This window comes from Crocuta crocuta, unplaced genomic scaffold, assembly GCF_008692635.1.
Source record: "Crocuta crocuta isolate KB4526 unplaced genomic scaffold, BGI_CrCroc_1.0 scaffold147, whole genome shotgun sequence".
NCBI classification, from domain to species: domain Eukaryota; kingdom Metazoa; phylum Chordata; class Mammalia; order Carnivora; family Hyaenidae; genus Crocuta; species Crocuta crocuta.
In genome coordinates, this window is record NW_027532594.1 from 4,339,724 (window position 1) to 4,358,186 (window position 18,463).

At 47.6% G+C, this 18,463-nt stretch overlaps 1 protein-coding gene across 1 annotated transcript; it reads left to right on the top strand.

The window, feature by feature from the left end:
* Positions 1-958: 958 nt before the first annotated feature.
* NR2E1 (nuclear receptor subfamily 2 group E member 1) lies at positions 959-18,435 on the top strand. Its single transcript, XM_077780040.1, has 10 exons — positions 959-1,080; positions 1,282-1,670; positions 2,825-2,970; positions 6,271-6,358; positions 7,894-8,129; positions 9,436-9,582; positions 11,690-11,786; positions 12,174-12,323; positions 12,574-12,679; positions 18,073-18,435. The coding sequence occupies exons 1-10, from the start codon at positions 959-961 to the stop codon at positions 18,233-18,235; spliced, it is 1,644 nt and encodes a 547-aa protein (XP_077636166.1). The 3' UTR covers positions 18,236-18,435.
* The last annotated feature ends 28 nt before the right edge of the window (positions 18,436-18,463 follow it).

The window sequence follows — 18,463 nt, forward strand, 5'->3', positions numbered from 1 at the left end:
GGGTGCTTGAAAAGCGAGGCCTCGGAATAAAGGGATGGGGCAGGCGCCACGCTCGGTGCTCCGGGGACCGTACCCGCGCGCGGTGGCCTGGGGCTTAGCCGAACCGTCCGGACTCAGGAAGGAAGGAAGGCTGAGTGACACGCTGGGGAAACTTGGGAGCTTTCCAACTTCCCAAGGGCCCGAGTTCGGCCTCGGAAGCCTGAGACCCGGTGCGGGGTCGGCCACAGCTGTTGAAGTTTCTCAGGCCCGCAGGAAGGCGGCCCCCGCCCGCGGCGCCGCTGCATCCCGGCCTTCTCCAGACAGGTGGCGGCAGCCGGGCCCGAAACCTGCGGCCTTCGGGCCCCGGGCGGCGAGGAGGTCGGCGCGCAGCGGGCGAGGTCAGGACCGAGCCGGGCCTCGAGGTCTGCGGCCCCCGCCTCGCTCGGTTTCGCACAGCTGGAGGGCAGAGCGGTGTCACCCGGGAGCCCCGCCTGGGTGGTAACAAGACCCCGGCCAGTCACCCCTGCAGCCCAGACTAACTTCTTTCAACAGCCTCTGATGGTAATTACAGTAATCGAAGCTGCCATATATCTTTAGGCAATTATGACACACAAAAAGCCCCGAGGGGACCCCCTGGCGAGGGAGGCTNGCAACGGGGTCAACCAGCTTGTCTCGTGACCCCAACTCACCTTAACGTGGCTGGGTGGCGGGGTCTGAGGCGCAGACCCGCTATGCCCCGGAATTTTCGCGTCCCTCCCTCCTGTGTGCCCCTGCCGGNATGGGTTTCTCCAGAGCTGTGTGTCCCTGTCCTCTGTCCGGATGGGAAGCGGGGGAAAAGAAAGCCCACCATGCCTCTCCTGCGCGCTTATATGGCCTCATCAAAAGTACCACTGGGAAGAGGACAGCTGGGGTGACAAGATTGCTGAACCCCCAACATGGAGCCCCTCTCAGCCCGAGGGCGTGTGGTATGCTGGGAACGATGGTTGCAAAATATGGAAACCAAGCTGACTGTTTCTGGCGTCAGTGCGACGCAGCAGAGCTCGCGTCTCCGGTTGCTGGGCCGCTGTGGGTTCCCTTGGGCGCGCTGACAGGCCCAAGGAGGTGAGCGACCAGCCCCGCTGTGGCCTCGCCTGGCTCCCTCCAGCCCCTTCCTCCCCCCAGCACAACCTCTCCTCCCACCACACGGGAAAGGGGGCGCCGAGGCGGTGGTCGCCGCGCCGCGCGCCTCCCCCACCAGCCTTTGTCGCCGTCTGAATTCCCATGCTACTCTTTTTGACGGGTCACTGGTGGCTCTATAGGCAGGTGCTATGGCGGGGTTGTAATTACCCAGGCCGCGCTTGGTCGTTACCGAACCCCCACCCCCGCCCTGACCGCGGGCGCTCTCCCTAACTCCCTCCTTCCCGGCCCCCCGCAGCTCCTCCAAGGCCTTGGTCAGGAGTTCGCGCCTACCAGGACGCCTCAAATCCACGGGCAAGTTTCCACCTCTGAGATCTCAAGGGCCCTCCCCCCGCGGCGCCCTCGCCTCCTCTACGCCCCTCGCCGGGCGGTTCTGAGCCCCCTCTCTGCACCCCTGCCTGATAGCGTTCCCGAACCGGAGGGCCCCGGGAAGCAACTGTCCGGTTTCAGCGAGGCGGAGGCGTCTGGGGCCCAGACTGGAGGCCGTCGGTCGTGTAGCGACTGGAAAATTTCATGTACAGAAGTTAATTATTACTATCATTATTTTTATTATCGAAATGTTAACACTTCACTACTTTGCGGGAGGAAAGACGTCTAAGTCCCTATAAATCGCTTCAGGCTTGTTGGGCTCTTGAACCCTAGAGAAAATAGTTCCCTCCCTTCTGAATTTTGGGATACAACCCTCCCCCTCACATTCCTCCAAGGTCCATGGCCACCCCAGGCTTGAGGAGATTCCAAGGAAAGTTCTCTTAAACCAGACGACTGTCAAGGTCAATAGGGGTAGAGAGGACAGTCTAGGGAAACCAGCTACATCCTTTAAAATATCGGCCTCCCGCAGCGGTGGAAAAAACCAGCAGGAAGGGACCCACCCGGGATCTCACGTGAGGAGGTAGGTCTGGGAGAAGACGAGCCAGGGGAGTGGAGGGAGCCGGGGTGGCTGGCCCGCGCCAACCTGCTAAGGGATCGCACTCGAGTCACTCTCTCGTTTGCCCAGCCCGGTGCTAGTTACTTTGGGGGGGAAATGTTCTTTTCCTAAAAGAAGTGATTTCTCAAAAGCGATCCACTAAGCATTTTTTAAAATAGGTAAAGCGAAAGTTGGGCAATTACCACTACCCTTATTATCATTAATAATCCTAGTATTAGCATTACAATAATAATCCTAATAATAACAACCGCCCGGCAGCTCAGAGAAAACTCGATTGCCTTCCAGCTGCCATCCCCGGTTCCAGCCGTGTTTGTTTTTCTTCTTTCCCCTTTTACATTTCAAGTTTGTCTCCTCGCGCGCTAACAACTTTCTCTGTTTAATGCGAGAGCGGGGGAGGGAGGCGGCCAAACTTTCCGCGGAGCAGAAAGGCAGCGGCGGGCCGCGCTGCCGCCCCGGCCTGCTGTGCTCTTTTATTCCAAAATGGGTCTCGGCGATTAGAAGAGACCCAAATACATGTAGCGGTGCATGAATAATGCTCATTGTAGGAAACTGACACTTGCTCAAGGAAAAAAAGTTTGGCTATAAAATCACTTCATTATTTGCTTTTACCGCAGCTTCGGTGCTAATCCCTTCAGAGGTCAGATTGCTTAGCATCTCTCTCTCCCGCTCCCCTTTCCTCCCTCTCCTCCGCCCTCCTCGCCCTCTCTCCCCTTCCCCCCTTCTCCGTCTTTCCTGCGATTTCAGGCCGTATTTTAGATATCCCCTGTAAAGTGTGCGGCGACCGCAGCTCGGGGAAACACTACGGGGTCTACGCGTGCGACGGCTGCTCGGGGTTTTTCAAACGGAGTATCCGCAGGAACAGGACGTATGTCTGCAAATCTGGAAACCAGGTACCTCGGCCAGGGCTGCACCGCCCGGCTCCCGTCTGCTGCCTCCCCTTCCTTTGTTTGTGCCAAGGCCTCCTCCGAGTTTCCAAGCTGCTGGGGAGAGACCGAGCTCTGACCTCTCCCTTCCTCTCCCTTCTTCCCGCCTCAACGCTCAGCGGCCCTTCCGCGTGGGAAAGGCAGGAAGAGGTAAAGGAAGATACAGAGTTTGCAGGGGGATATCTGAATCCCGGCTCCTCCCTACACACACACACACACACACACACACACACACACACACACACAGCCATCCCACTTTTTGCAATCCTCTGACACACTTTGACACAGGGTATGGCCCACACCCAGTGGCTTTGAAGCCAACTCAGGGGACCTACGGAACCTCAGAATTTAAACCACAAAGTGCAAGCTGGAGAAAAGGCTACGTTCTGTTGCCTGCACCCCAACGCCATTCCTAGCAGCACCCAAGCTCCGTGCCCTGACCGCTGCCTGCCATGGCAGAAGTAAAAGCCACAAGGCATCCCAATCAAGGTTGCCACCCAAGGTGAGCATGGTCATTTGGAGCACAGAGGGCTTGCCCTGTGAAGGGCTGGCTGTGTCCTTTCAACTTCCGCAGTAGCAGGACCGCTCTGGTAGTGGTCAGTGGGGCTTCAGCCCCCATGTGACTTTAGCTGGGGCTGATGGGGAAAGGGTATAGTGAGCAGGAAGAGAAGGCTCTCAAGGAAGAGGTAAGTGGGATCCTCTCCAAGGCTCCCATTATCTCCTGTTTCTCTCCTTAGAAGATGTGCCTGGTTGGTTGTGTGTTGGTCTTGAGCAAGCAGAACTCTCTCAGAGAGACAAGGGGGTTAAAGCATGGGCTGAGAGTGAGCCAAAGCTTCCAGAAAGAGCAAGTTGGATCCCCTGACTTAGTTTCCAGCTCAGTAATAGGCTCATTTCAAGGAGATCAGCCTTTTGGCCCCACACTTTGCCTTCTCCTCAGCCAGGCACACAGACCCTCACCACAGAGCCACCACCTTGACTCCCAAGAAGATCCTGGAGAGAGTATTAGTCAGAAGTCATCCTTTGGTAACCAAAATGCTAAAACATCTTCACTAATTAATATTTATATATGTATATACATACACAAATATTGTCTGGTGCTAGTGAATTATTCTATTTCTAAAGCTATGTCTGCTTATAGCAATTTCCAATAGATTTGGATTATCAACAAGAACATGATGATATTTACATTTGGATAAGTCATTTTGAACTCCAGCCCTGTTACCTGCTTAATTGGGTACACAGCTCTGTATCAGTTTCTAGCTCACCATATGGACACATCACATTACACACATGCAGGGCTGTATCCCTGTAGCCTCACAGGAATATGGGATCACTGTGGGTCATCAGATTTGAGCAGGCTTCTACTTAAATTACCTTTTAATTTTATGCAATGCACAGAATTGGGGAATCAAAATCTCAGATGCTATGCTTGATATTTTCAAAGGGGTTGGCTATCAATGGAAACATATTGATGTCAGTCCAAGTCCTTGTAAAGGACTGATAATAGACTCATCAGGCTTGGTGTCCTCTCCTTGCAGAGAGAATAAATGGGCTGAGCTCAAGCACTCATCTTTCTCTCAAGCTTCAGATATTTATATACATATGATCTGATTTGAAGACACTCTTAAGAACAAATGAAGCTTCCATTTTGCACTAGCTTGTTTATCAGAATACTAGAAAGATTACATTTGAGGATAGATATATGACTTCATTTAATAACAAATTCTCTAAACCTCTTTACATTGAGCTATTACACTGGCCAGCAAAGATGACCTAAAGAATTAACTTAGAAAGCAAAGATTATTTCCTTTATCTCTTTTATTCTAAGATTAGGTAAATAATACTCCAATTTATTGTCAACAGTAATGAAAACATATAGAAATTATTATGAACCCCCCCTGCCCCGCCTTTGTTTTAAATACCTCAACATATTTTAAATCAGAAGGGTGGGATCTCATAAAAAGTATATTCAAGTGTGTTATTTTTTTCCTAAGGGCTATTTCAGAAAGTGTGCATATTCCAAATTCAGAGTATATGATTTTTTAAGGTTATGAAGCAAAATAAAAATGTTTTTATTATATTCTCTTTCTTCCCACTGCACATGTAACAGTAGCAAGTCATATAAACACAGGAGAGCACCAAACTTATTCTGTATTTTTGGTGCACAAAATGCATATGTAGCTGTGACTCTTTATGTATCTATGTATATGTTCCCTCAATAATAACACCTAACACTGAATGAACACAGAAGTTCCATCAGAAACTTTCTCTGTAAATTTCCTCTTCCAATATTTTTCCAGAAAATTTCATTACTTAAAACGTTTATTTTCTCGAGCATCTCAAATAAATATTTGTAAGTCAGCAATCAGCTCTTTTTTCCCAGTTATCATGCCAACTTTCTCAGTCCATATTATCGTTTTGTCGGACAGCCCATCACATTATCTTCCTGGTCATATTTCCATAGTGGGCATTTCTAGAATTTGCCCAGGCTTTGGACTCTTCTTTTTCCATCCTCACCTCTGTATGTCTTGCCTTGCTAATCACTCTGGCTTCTGCCTCACCTTCCCTGAATGGCTATGTTTCCATGAATCTGGGCTGAGGCTAGTCTGTAAGACAAGTTTCACATGCTGGTTATAAGGATGGCCTCAGGTACAAAGGCAAGAGTAAGGAAACTGGATAGTGAAGAATAAATGGGAGACATCTATCTGACCGAAAGTGACAGAAAGAGGTAGACTCCAGACCTGATGGCGGAGAGAATGCTTGGCAGGAAGAGGGGCGTGGCGGCGATCCCGACAGGCAAGCCGGCTCCGGCCCAGCTCTGGCGCCTCCTCCTCTGGGGCCAGGTCGCTGTCTTCGGTACTGAAAGTCTCGCCCCTACTCCACTACCTCCGCGCCTGGAGGAAGTCGCTCCTTCCAGCAAGGCAGAGTCAGGCAACAAGGCGCTTGGACCCTTCACTTGCTTGGCGAAGGACTTTTCCTCCTTCTCCACTTTCGTAGGGTCAGGGGATGTTCCTTTTGAACATAGCCCCTGGAAGTAGCCCTGAAGTAGCCCCCGGAATCCCAGCCCTCCGTCTGCCTGGCTCTGCTCGTGCCCAAGGCCTTTGAGGCTGGCGGACCAGGCCTTTGAGGCTGGCGGACCCAGGCTTGCAGCTCCTAAGTCCGTGGCGGAGTCCGTCCCCGCCTCCACGTTTCTCTCCACCAGGCGCCGGCTTCGCGTCTCCAGTCTCAAGGCCCTGGGGGTCGCTGACTGCCTGCGCTCTGTTCCAGGGAGGCTGCCCGGTGGACAAGACGCACAGAAACCAGTGTAGGGCGTGTCGGCTGAAGAAGTGTTTGGAAGTCAACATGAACAAAGATGGTAATCAGTACAGCTTTTTATTTCTCTAATGTTGGTTGACTAGTAAGTAAATTATATGTAAACAGAAAATGCATGGCACTCCAATGCATGTAAGTAATCTCCCCAGCACATCTTCCCAGATGCTGGGAATTGGCCTTGGACTTTCAGTCATATCCTTCCGTCTCTCTGCATGAGCCTCCTACCCCCCCACCCTATTGAACTCTCAAAGTATGGCCCATGGCCACGTTGGAAACTTGTGCCCTACAACCACCCCCATGGAGCTAGCGCTCCCGGTGGCCCCAGTCCGATGGGCACACACACGTGGTATTTCCTGCTTCACATCCTAATATCTCTTCTCACCTCTCCTTGCAGTTCCTTTGTGACCACCTCTAAGCCTGTTAGTCTCCCTCAGGATCTCGCAGTCTGGAGAGTCTTCCAGGGTGGAGATCATGGGGACTAGGGAACTGTGTTGGAGGAGGGAGGGCAGAAACACAAGCACGGGGAATTTCAAGCCCTTGTTTGCTAATTAATTAAGATTCCAAAATCAGGACAGCCACTGTGGCGATCTGGGTTTTTTCTGGGCCTTCTGTTTGTTTTACAAAAAGGGACTGGAGAGGCAGGGTGTCACCTGTGGGTGCCTCTGACACCCAACTCCCAGAAGGCTCTCAAACAAACGCAGCAAGAACTAGGGAGTCAGATGCTTCTTGTGCAGAGCTCAGTCCAAGTGCGTGCCCGGTGTTGGCCTGGCGAGGGCGCCCCAGGCCTGGCCGGGGGCTGGGTCCTGGTCAAAAGGGAGGAATGGGGCCTCAAGACAGGATCCTCAGAGGACTTTGCCTTGGCGATGGGCCGGGCTGGGTGGCAGCTCCAGGAGGCACAGCGCCCACTGGGGAGTGATCCTTCCTCCACAACGCAGGAAGCAGGAGGGAGCGTCCAACCTGTTGAACTTGTGTATTGACAAGTTGTCAAGCTCTGCGAGCGGAAGATTGCCCTGAATTAATTTGTTTGTTTAAACTGTTGGCGGTAATTGTCACATCTCCCCTGCCTTCCTCCAGCACACTCCAAGACAGGCGCTCCCTCGTTCCATCCCACAATGTGTTCCAGGCTCGGGTCCTTTTCTCCTGAGGCCCTCAGAGGCCAAACGCCATTTCCGCGGGGGTGGAGGTGGGGGAGTGGGAAAAGTGTGCAGGGATGCTGTGCCTGCCTGGGCGCAATGCTCCGTCTCCCCTTTGTCTCATACAAGGGTATCTAAGTACTCCCGCTCAGAGGGTTTCTGGTTTCGCTGCGACCACCCTGGGTGGAAAAGAGCCCTGAGCCCACCTAGTCTTGCTTGAGGCGTGGCCATTATCAGGACACTTGGGGCCCAGCTCCTCTTCTCAGCCTTATCTCTCTGCCTCCAGTGTAAGAGTTAGACGACCTCAGAGCGTCCTCCGAGTGCACATTCCCTCTCCCTCCCTCTCTTCACCTCTTTAGTGACCTTGCCTGCCTGGATGGGGCATTCGGCTAAGTGTTGTCGAGTCTTTGATCGGGTGCATTTGTCCATCTGTCTGTCTCTGCAGCGGTGCAGCACGAGCGGGGGCCTCGGACATCCACCATTCGCAAGCAGGTGGCTCTCTACTTCCGTGGACATAAGGAAGAGAACGGGGCGGCGGCGCACTTCCCCTCGGCAGCGCTGCCCGCACCAGCCTTCTTCACCGCAGTCACGCAGCTGGAGCCGCATGGCTTGGAGCTGGCCGCCGTGTCCGCCACCCCGGAGCGGCAGACTCTCGTGAGTCTGGCTCAGCCCACGCCCAAGGTCCGTGTCCCTGCTGTACTCAAGGAGTCTGGTGCTTAGTGGAGGGAGGAGAGGGGCGAATCCATTTCTTCTGAGCAGGGATGGGTTCAAGCTAAAGACCCACCTGGTCACGGTGCTGGGTCAGGCTCTGCGGGAGCTGTAGACCCCTTGCTCTCCCCTGTTCAGCCAGTGGTGCTCAAATTTTAGTGTGTGGTAAAGTCACTCTCTGAGATGGCTACAAATGTACACTCCCTGGCCCATTCCCCATTGAGTCCCTTTCTCCATGGAGGATGTACAAAAATGCCCTGGTGTGGAGCCGTGGCTGAACAACCTAGGTATTTCTGGAGACCAGAAGAACACTTCTGGTTTTAGCAAAAAAGAGTTGGCTACAGCTGGTAGAAAAGAGTCCCTGAGTTGAAGATCTCAGGGATCGGTTTCTTTGGGGAAAGCTGGGGGTCCCTAATGCAACAACAGCGTGTGGAGCTCACCCTGTTAGGAGAGTCTGAGGAATCTGGCTTTATTTTCTACTCTCCCTTCACTCTCTTCAGACACGCATGTATTTACACCACGATCGATCGAGTCTCTACTTAGCAGGGCCACAGCCTGAACCACTTCAAAAGGCTGCCACCTAGGGACTACCTTCCAGGCTTCCAGCTGGTACCTACCCAAGGCACCCACTCGAGGCCGCGAAGGGGAGGGCCAGCTGCAGCCCCACGCTGCAGGGAAGCCAAACACCTGGGCACCCGCACAAGCACAATATTTAATATTGCTTTCTTACCCTTGATGTGTATAATAAGCTTGGGAAAGTAGTGTTATGAATATGTTGTCAGTTATGAATGGGAATGCTCTGTGAATGATTAAGATGTCTAATTGAAATATTTCCATAATATACTAATCCTTTCTAAAAATACTCATATGCATATTTGTGTTGGGATGCCTATTAATTTATACTTTTTTCACATCTATTTTTATTGACACAAATGCAAGCAGCTCTTGTCTAAATTGGGAGACAGGCCCGGCACTTTGCTCAGCCTGAGGAAAATTTGCTACAGCGGATAGAAAAGCCAGATGCCCCTCTGGAAGGAACGGGCCCCCAAAGACTGGAAATGGGCCTGTCCTAGTGGTTATTATTTCTCAAAGTCTATAGATATAGATGTTTGGGTGTTTTTTTTTTTTTTTTTTAATCTACCAATGGCAACTGCATGTTTCAGCAGAACACCGAATTCCTGTCTCCTTCCCTGTTCTAATTAGAAAATTAGAAGGTTGGCTCTTCTTGCAAAGCTGTGGTTTCCTCACTCCCTGGTGTTTCTCTTTCTTCCCTGCTCAGTACCCCCATGAAGTGAATGGGACCCCAATGTATCTGTATGAAGTGGCCACAGAGTCAGTGTGTGAATCAGCTGCCAGGCTTCTGTTTATGAGCATCAAGTGGGCTAAGAGTGTACCAGCTTTCTCCACGCTATCTTTGCAAGACCAGGTATGACCAAGAGGGTACTGAGCTCTCTGGGGAGGGGGTTGGGAAAAAAACAACGTAGTCAGCCTTATGAAACTGGAGGTTATCTGGATAAATCACGAAGGCCAAGCGTCCTTTCTTAACAGCAACGGGGAAACGGTTTTTCCTAGCTTCCTACTGTGGGTTCAAAATATCTAGCTATGGAACCCTTTCTAAGAAATGTAATTATGTTATTTCAGACATGTTAGATTTGGGCTATGAAAAACAAATATAGAAGATCATTATCTTTCTCTCTCTTTTTGTTAAATTGAATCACACATTTAAAAAATTTTAGTGATATTTAAAATTGCTAATAAAACAATGTTTCTTAAGAACATTGGACCTGAGAGAAATAGATGATGAGAGTATTCCCCTGTAATATTTTCAGATCTAGTCTTAATATTTTATGTCTAGAGCTTTATATTTTCCATTGTGATACCCACAGCCTTGACCACTAATCTATCAGCATGTACGGCTAAAGGGTCCATTGCATACCTCCTGTAGGCTAGGATCTCCCTTGATTCTTCAAGTACTTTTAGAGATTTTGTAAACAAATGGGCATTGTGCATAATTCTGTAGTTGTAAATGACATTCAGAGGGGGAAAAAAGTGTGTGCTGCTAAAAATTACATCATACCAAAAGCCAGAAATTTTGTTGTTAGGAATATCAGGAGTAGCTTCTGCTGGAATTTTTCTAATCTTGAGGGGAAGAAAGAAAATGAAGTGTTCATAACCATTGGGTGGTTACCCAGACACTCATGGAAATTAATGACAAACTTCCCAAAAGGCTAATAAGTAATTTTAAAAGCAAATGGTTTATGTATTTAATTCATTTTATACCTAGTTAAAGCATGATAGTGCCCTTTAATATGAAGCATGCTTCCTACAGAGAGACCTAGCAATGTCCTCAAAACATTTAATCTTCTAGTATGGGGTGTTCTTGTTTTCCTGGACTCTCAGACATGGCCAGAATTAGATATTGTTTACCTTGCATTTTTGAAGTATTATTTTCTGTACTTAATGCAATAAAACTGAAAATAAAGCATTTTCAAAATTAAACCTTTGGTCTTATTGTGATTTTGGTTACAAGCCTTCACAATTCAGCTCATAGCTCCCAAAAGGAAATCCCTTCACATAAATCATCCAGAATTGGCTGGTTTTTGAGAGATTTTTCAAAAACAGATTTTTTCCCCCAAAATGGTTAGGTTCTATCTTTGACCAGGTTTACTGGATGACTCTAACCACTTGCTGTGTGTGTGTGTGGTGTGTGTGTGCTTGCACGTGTGTGCGCACCCATGCGCACTGCCAATTGTTTCTCAAAACAGGTATTTGTATACTCTTTAATACAAACAAAATTTACTTACTGTCTGCCACTTAGCCCTTTAGTGGAAACCCTTCAACAACCAGCAAACTGCAGTGAAGTGGAATCCAGTATATTAATTTGGAAAAGGAGCGAGATTTTTATTTTAAATATTCAGTAGCACATTTTCTTAGAATGAAAATGACAAGCACCTTGATGCTGTCCACTTATGAGTCTCAGAAAAATCAGGCAGTGAGATGAGGTAAACTCAGCAAAACCCGATTAACATAATTACACCCTGATTTCCCTGCATGCCTCTTGGGAATTAGTGATCTCTTCTCACTCCCAGCCCAGCCCCCCAACGCTCTAGGGAGATGGGGGCCCAGATCTGCACGCTTAGTCTGTAATCCTCAACCCTGATAATATCAGCATTTTATATGAAGGGGGTCACCTGCTGAGCTGCTGGTGGCATTTCACTGAGCCTGGGTCTCTGGAGAAGTTTCTAGGTGGTCAGGAATGAATGGAAGCAAGGACAAGAAGGGTAAATCCTTTTCCAAAGGAAGCAAAGTTTGGAGAATTGGAATGGCTGACTCTCAGATGCATGTGCTTATCTATAGGCACCTTTTCAAAAAGGAAAGTATGTAAAATAAAAGAAAGCTAGAATATTCAGGGGGAAAATGACCAAGACAGGCATTTAAAACACTTTTTAAAATAATGGAAATTTACATATTGAAATTGTTTATAAATTTATAAATTACACACTATATTATATTATACATCTATTGTATGACAGCTGATGCTTTTGGAAGATGCTTGGAGAGAACTGTTTGTTCTAGGAATAGCACAATGGGCCATTCCGGTTGATGCTAACACTCTACTGGCTGTATCTGGTAAGAATTGCACAATTTAATGACTTTGTTGTAGAAATTACCATAAAAATACATTACTGAAAAAAGAACAACATGTAAAGAATAACAAATTCCTGCTGAACAATAGAGTATACCTGTCATTTATAAATCTATATTTAAATGCAAATAATGTTGTTTTGTTGTATTCATGACTGCTTGCATTGTTATTTAAATGCAAATTACTGTGTTTGTTATCATCCAAGAGAAGATTTTATATTAACTTTCATACAATATAGCCAGTTTACACGGAATCAGATATCTTAGAGTGACAATTGAATAGATATTGATATGCAGAATTCTGTCAAAAATCAATATTAAATCATGAAAATGCCTTCATATTAGAGCAGTTATTCCATATTTCTATTCTAGGCATGAATGGTGACAACACAGATTCCCAGAAGCTGAACAAGATCATATCTGAAATACAAGCTTTACAAGAGGTGGTGGCTCGGTTTAGACAACTCCGGTTAGATGCTACCGAATTTGCCTGTCTAAAATGCATCGTCACTTTCAAAGCTGGTAGGCCGATGCAACCCCCTGTGTCTTCTCCTTCCCCAGTTTTGCCACCTCACTAATTCAGCCACCTCAAAGTCCAGACTGATCATTGCAAAAAGAGGTGATGGTTTTTAAGGGGGCTGATACTCTTAGGCTGGCCCCACTTTCAATAGTGGGGACCCTGCTGTTCTGCTGGCCATCTATTTCCAGAGAGCTGCTTTCCCATCTGCGTTTCCTCTGCCACTTATCACAGTTTCCTGGTCTTCATTTCTAGTTCCTACACATAGTGGTTCTGAACTGAGAAGTTTCCGGAATGCTGCCGCCATCGCAGCCCTTCAAGACGAGGCTCAGCTAACCCTCAACAGCTACATCCATACCAGGTGACTCTTGTTTGCCTTGAATGTGCACTTAAGAAAATTGCTTCCAATGTGAATGTGTGAGCAGGCGGTAATAAGCCAGTTCAGACCCTGTGACTCATCATCCTGTTGCCAGCCAGCTAATTTAGCTAGAATCTGTGTCCTTACCTATTGCGCAGGATGGGTGAGAGGAGCAGATAAGATTAGATTATCCAAGTGAAAGCATTGCCAGACTCCTTCTGGCTGTCCTGCCTGAACAAGTTGATCCACCAAAACATTGGAACACATTGGTGTGAATGGACCCTGATAAGGCAAAGGTCAAAAATGAAGGTCAAAGTGGTATATTAGTTGACATATTAGAGAGTGGTCACATCATCCTTGAGAGGCTATCTTTAACCCCATCATGATTGCTGTTTGGCTTTGGTGACTGGTATCCATTGAGTTCTTTTGAGTCATAGCAACTTCTGGCCAAGCAGGGCCCACTGGCAGAGAATCTTCTTGGCTAGTCGTTGGAACTCTCAGTCACTGGGGCTCCAGCAGTGCTCCTCCTGGCACCAATGGACAAGTCCATCAAGAATTATAGACTTTCTGGGGCACCTGGGTGGCTTAGTCNAGTTCTTTTGAGTCATAGCAACTTCTGGCCAAGCAGGGCCCACTGGCAGAGAATCTTCTTGGCTAGTCGTTGGAACTCTCAGTCACTGGGGCTCCAGCAGTGCTCCTCCTGGCACCAATGGACAAGTCCATCAAGAATTATAGACTTTCTGGGGCACCTGGGTGGCTTAGTTGGTTAAGCGTCTGACTTTCACTTAGGTCATGATCTCGCGGTTCGTGGGTTCGAGCCCCGCGTCGGGCTCTGTGCTGACTGCCAGCTCAGAGTCTGGAGCCTNGCTGAACAAGATCATATCTGAAATACAAGCTTTACAAGAGGTGGTGGCTCGGTTTAGACAACTCCGGTTAGATGCTACCGAATTTGCCTGTCTAAAATGCATCGTCACTTTCAAAGCTGGTAGGCCGATGCAACCCCCTGTGTCTTCTCCTTCCCCAGTTTTGCCACCTCACTAATTCAGCCACCTCAAAGTCCAGACTGATCATTGCAAAAAGAGGTGATGGTTTTTAAGGGGGCTGATACTCTTAGGCTGGCCCCACTTTCAATAGTGGGGACCCTGCTGTTCTGCTGGCCATCTATTTCCAGAGAGCTGCTTTCCCATCTGCGTTTCCTCTGCCACTTATCACAGTTTCCTGGTCTTCATTTCTAGTTCCTACACATAGTGGTTCTGAACTGAGAAGTTTCCGGAATGCTGCCGCCATCGCAGCCCTTCAAGACGAGGCTCAGCTAACCCTCAACAGCTACATCCATACCAGGTGACTCTTGTTTGCCTTGAATGTGCACTTAAGAAAATTGCTTCCAATGTGAATGTGTGAGCAGGCGGTAATAAGCCAGTTCAGACCCTGTGACTCATCATCCTGTTGCCAGCCAGCTAATTTAGCTAGAATCTGTGTCCTTACCTATTGCGCAGGATGGGTGAGAGGAGCAGATAAGATTAGATTATCCAAGTGAAAGCATTGCCAGACTCCTTCTGGCTGTCCTGCCTGAACAAGTTGATCCACCAAAACATTGGAACACATTGGTGTGAATGGACCCTGATAAGGCAAAGGTCAAAAATGAAGGTCAAAGTGGTATATTAGTTGACATATTAGAGAGTGGTCACATCATCCTTGAGAGGCTATCTTTAACCCCATCATGATTGCTGTTTGGCTTTGGTGACTGGTATCCATTGAGTTCTTTTGAGTCATAGCAACTTCTGGCCAAGCAGGGCCCACTGGCAGAGAATCTTCTTGGCTAGTCGTTGGAACTCTCAGTCACTGGGGCTCCAGCAGTGCTCCTCCTGGCACCAATGGACAAGTCCATCAAGAATTATAGACTTTCTGGGGCACCTGGGTGGCTTAGTCGGTTAAGCGTCTGACTTTCACTTAGGTCATGATCTCGCGGTTCGTGGGTTCGAGCCCCGCGTCGGGCTCTGTGCTGACTGCCAGCTCAGAGCCTGGAGCCTGTTTCAGTCTGTGACTCCCTCTCTCTCTGACCCTCCCCTGCTCACGCTGTGTCTCTCTCTCTCTCTCTCTCCTAGAAATAAATAAAAAAACATTAAAAAAAAAAGAATTATAGACTTTCAGATTCCATTTTAAGATGGAAAAAAAGCAAAGCTTTTAAAGAGTAGTGGGACCCTGCTAGCTTCCTAAGTTAGGACTGTGGTAGATCTGAGGTTAGAACAGAATTACTATTGTTGCTTATTCTTTGATTGACCTTGAAAGGAACCCCATGCAAACCTGTCTCGATCATCTCAAAATCACCCGCAGACACTGTGCAAGGAGTAACTACATTGAGAGGGTAGAGGCAGTTAATGCCTCCCTCACCTAAGGGGTCAGCGAAATCCCAAGTCAGCTGTATTCACTGGGGGTGATACCACTTCTACTATGAGCTGCTTTTTTCTATTATAAATCCTCTTTTGAAAACTAATGAATAAAACTGTTCCCTGTCCATGGAATGTCAATGAAACTGTGTTGAGTGATAGTGCATATGTATATGTCTTTCATTAAAGTACCATGGTTTTAAACGTTTAAATCCATGTTAAAGTTCAGAATGTATAGTAAGCACTTAATATTTGCTCAAAATTATAAAATGGAACAGTACGTAATTTGGGCACTTCCCCCACTTCCCCACTGAAAATGAACTTGTATATCATAACTGACCTCTGACATCTATAGTCATTGAGGTATAAAGAACAGTGCACTGAAAAGAATATGATATCCACTTACTGTTTCAGTCAAGCATTTGCTGAGTACTCTGCTACGTGAGGGGCTCCTGGTGAGCATTGTGGGACGCTAGAAAGAAAAAGACACTTTCCCTTACCATTGCATGAAGTAGGCAGAAGTGATCATTCAATTTAGAATAGAGAAGAGAGAAAAAGCAAAGTGTGGAGTGGGAGAGATGAATTCTAGGTGGTGAGAAAAGTCTGGAAAGGCTGGATGATGGAGGAGAAGACATGTGAGCTGGTCCTTGAATGGCAGGACTTCAGCAGGAGAGAAGGGCTGCAAGGAAAGCCAGCAGAGCGACTAATAGAGGTGCTGTGGGAGGTGCCAGCATGGAGGAAGGGGAGTCTGAGAGGGTCTGGCATACCAGAAACTTCTCCTAGGGTGACCTGAGAGAGCTAAACCACAAATTAACAAAATTCTGTTTTAGGAAAATGGCAAGTATATTACTTCTACCCCAGCCTGAAAACAAGGAAATTATTCATTGAAGGAACACATTTGCTTTGACATTGAATTTTGTTTATTAAACGTTTGTTTGTTTATTTATTTATTTTGAGAGTGGGGAGAGACAGAGAGAGAGGGTGAGAGAGAGAATCCCAAGCAGGCTCTGTGCTGTCAGTGCAGAGCCCAACATGGGGCTTGATCTCATGAACCATGAGATCATGCCCTGAGCTGAAATCGATTGAGCCACCCAAGTGCCCCTATATTCTAAAAGATAGTACGTTGAATAGTCAGACTCTCTCTCACTGTCTCAGTCTGTCTGTCTCTCTCTCATGTGCACACACACACACATTATTATTGTTTCTAGGTAATACAGTACTCGACATAGAACAGACAATTAATTCTTGTTGACTAACCAGTCCCTTCCTAACTAGGAAATGAAAGGAGTGGGTGAGTAGGTGAGAGGATAATCTACTTGCAGAAAATCAGGAGTTAATGGTCTATGGATTCCCCAAAATCGATCCTTTCTGAAAGTTACTATTTCCCACAGTGGTTCTTCACTGTGGGAAACGTCCAGCACGTTGGGTGAGTGCTTCACACATGGCAGAGGCTGGTCCAGGCAGCCCCTGCTTCTTACCCCCTGCAGAGTCCTTGCTGCTCAGCCTGACCCTCTCAAGGGAAACAGAGCTGTTGAAGAGAGTAAATGACCAAGGGGGAAGGGAGATGTGGATCCTGGGGATTACTTTCCAGGAGACATGGAAGATACTTTGAGCAAGGAGAGCAAGTGATAGGGTGAGGGTGTTTTTAAAAATGTAGCTAAGCTCCACCATTTCCATACTTCATTATTAAATGTGGTCTGGTCGTCCTTGTCCCTGGGTGATTATGAAGGTGGGCATTGAAAGGGCCAAACGGGGTCCTCAGAGGCTCAGAAAGAATGATCAGCCTCATGTCAGGTGGAAGAGAGCGAGCTCAAAGCTAACAGACAACCATGACAATTTCTTCCCTGGATTCTATTTGCCCAGTGGAGTGATCAGTCAGTTAAACGCAGTGTTCAGCCACCTAGCTCCTATAAAGGAATTTTGATATCTGTCAGTTTCTAGCACCTTGTGGCCAGAGGTTAGGCCCAGCTAGTTACACACAGGTGTCCCTGGAGCTCAGTCTTCCAAGAGGTGTGTTGTCGTGGAGGGAGGTCTCCCTGTAGAGTATATGGGTACCTGATTCCAAACAATTGACTGAGAAGCAAAAGGGCTGCTGTGAGGAAGTGGCTTATAGGCATCTAAAGGCAGCAGAAAATCGAACTTGCACATCTGAGCACAGACGCATGTTGGGACATCAAGAGAGGAAATTGTTAAGCAATTTCTCACATCTTTAATTATATGCCAATTTCATTGACATGAAAGTTGGGTGGCACTGCCACCCAACAGAACTTAGTCTTTAATTTGCAGTGTAATAAGGATGGAATTATTCCTGAGAGTGACTAAGTATAATGCCTGAATAATAATTTGGAGAATTGCTTTGAGAAGGAATCCATTTTATATGAGGGAGACTAGCCTGATGAGAGAGCCTTGGGGATCAGAAAATGTGGATGTTATCGCTACTTTTATCAGGAAAACCATGGGTATTTTCTATGCTGGCAACCTTTAGTATATTATTTGACTTAAACCTAGTACCATATTTCTTTAAAATTTTTAAAAATGTTTATTTTTGAGAGAGAGACAGAGTGCGAGTGGGGGAAGGAGAGAGAGAGAGGGAGACACAGAATCTGAAGCAGGCTCCAGGCTCTGAGCTGTCAGCATAGAGCCCAACATGGGGCTCGAACTCAAGAATGGTGAGATAATGACCTGAGCTGAAGTCAGACGCTTAACCGACTGAGCCACCCAGGTGCTCCAGTACCTATTTCTTAAAATTACTTTTTCTCCAAACAAAATGCAACCCCTTTGCTAACATAAAGATAGTGATTTTGTCAGCATCAAGTTCTTCGTGCCTTGAGTATTCAACCCACACAACAGGGCCAGTAGCACCTGCCTAGGTCTCTGTTGCTGGGAGAGTGTGGTATTAAAGAGGCCCAGACAGGCAATTATGCTGAAGACGGTGTGCGTTCACGTATGAGATACGAGTTCCCATGAGTCCTTGCTCTTACCTTGCTGTCATGGCTTCTCCTCTTCCAGATATCCCACTCAACCCTGTCGCTTTGGAAAACTCCTGTTGCTTTTGCCAGCTTTACGTTCTATTAGTCCGTCAACCATAGAAGAGGTGTTTTTCAAAAAAACCATCGGCAACGTGCCAATTACAAGACTGCTTTCAGATATGTACAAATCCAGTGACATCTAAGCCCTGAGTCCCCACTTTTCAGGATGGGGCAGTATTTGATGAACTTCTACCCACGGAGAACAAGCCTCAACTAACAAACCCTTCAGGAAGCATAAACCTGGGAATGTGTAGCCTTCAGGAAAAAAAAATGCCAATTGACACAAAACCGTTCCAGTGGCTTTGACCTACTGCCTCGCCCAGGGTAGGGCAGCCGGGAAAGAAAGGGGGGGTGTCACAGGACCACCCAAG

Coding starts and splice junctions, on each gene's coding strand:
- NR2E1 (XM_077780040.1), top strand. CDS start 959: ATGGTTGCAAAATATGGAAACCAAGCTGACTGTTTCTGGCGTCAGTGC. Junction 11,787..12,173: donor CACTCTACTGGCTGTATCTG/GTAAGAATTGCA, acceptor TTTCTATTCTAG/GCATGAATGGTGACAACACA. Junction 12,324..12,573: donor CATCGTCACTTTCAAAGCTG/GTAGGCCGATGC, acceptor CTTCATTTCTAG/TTCCTACACATAGTGGTTCT.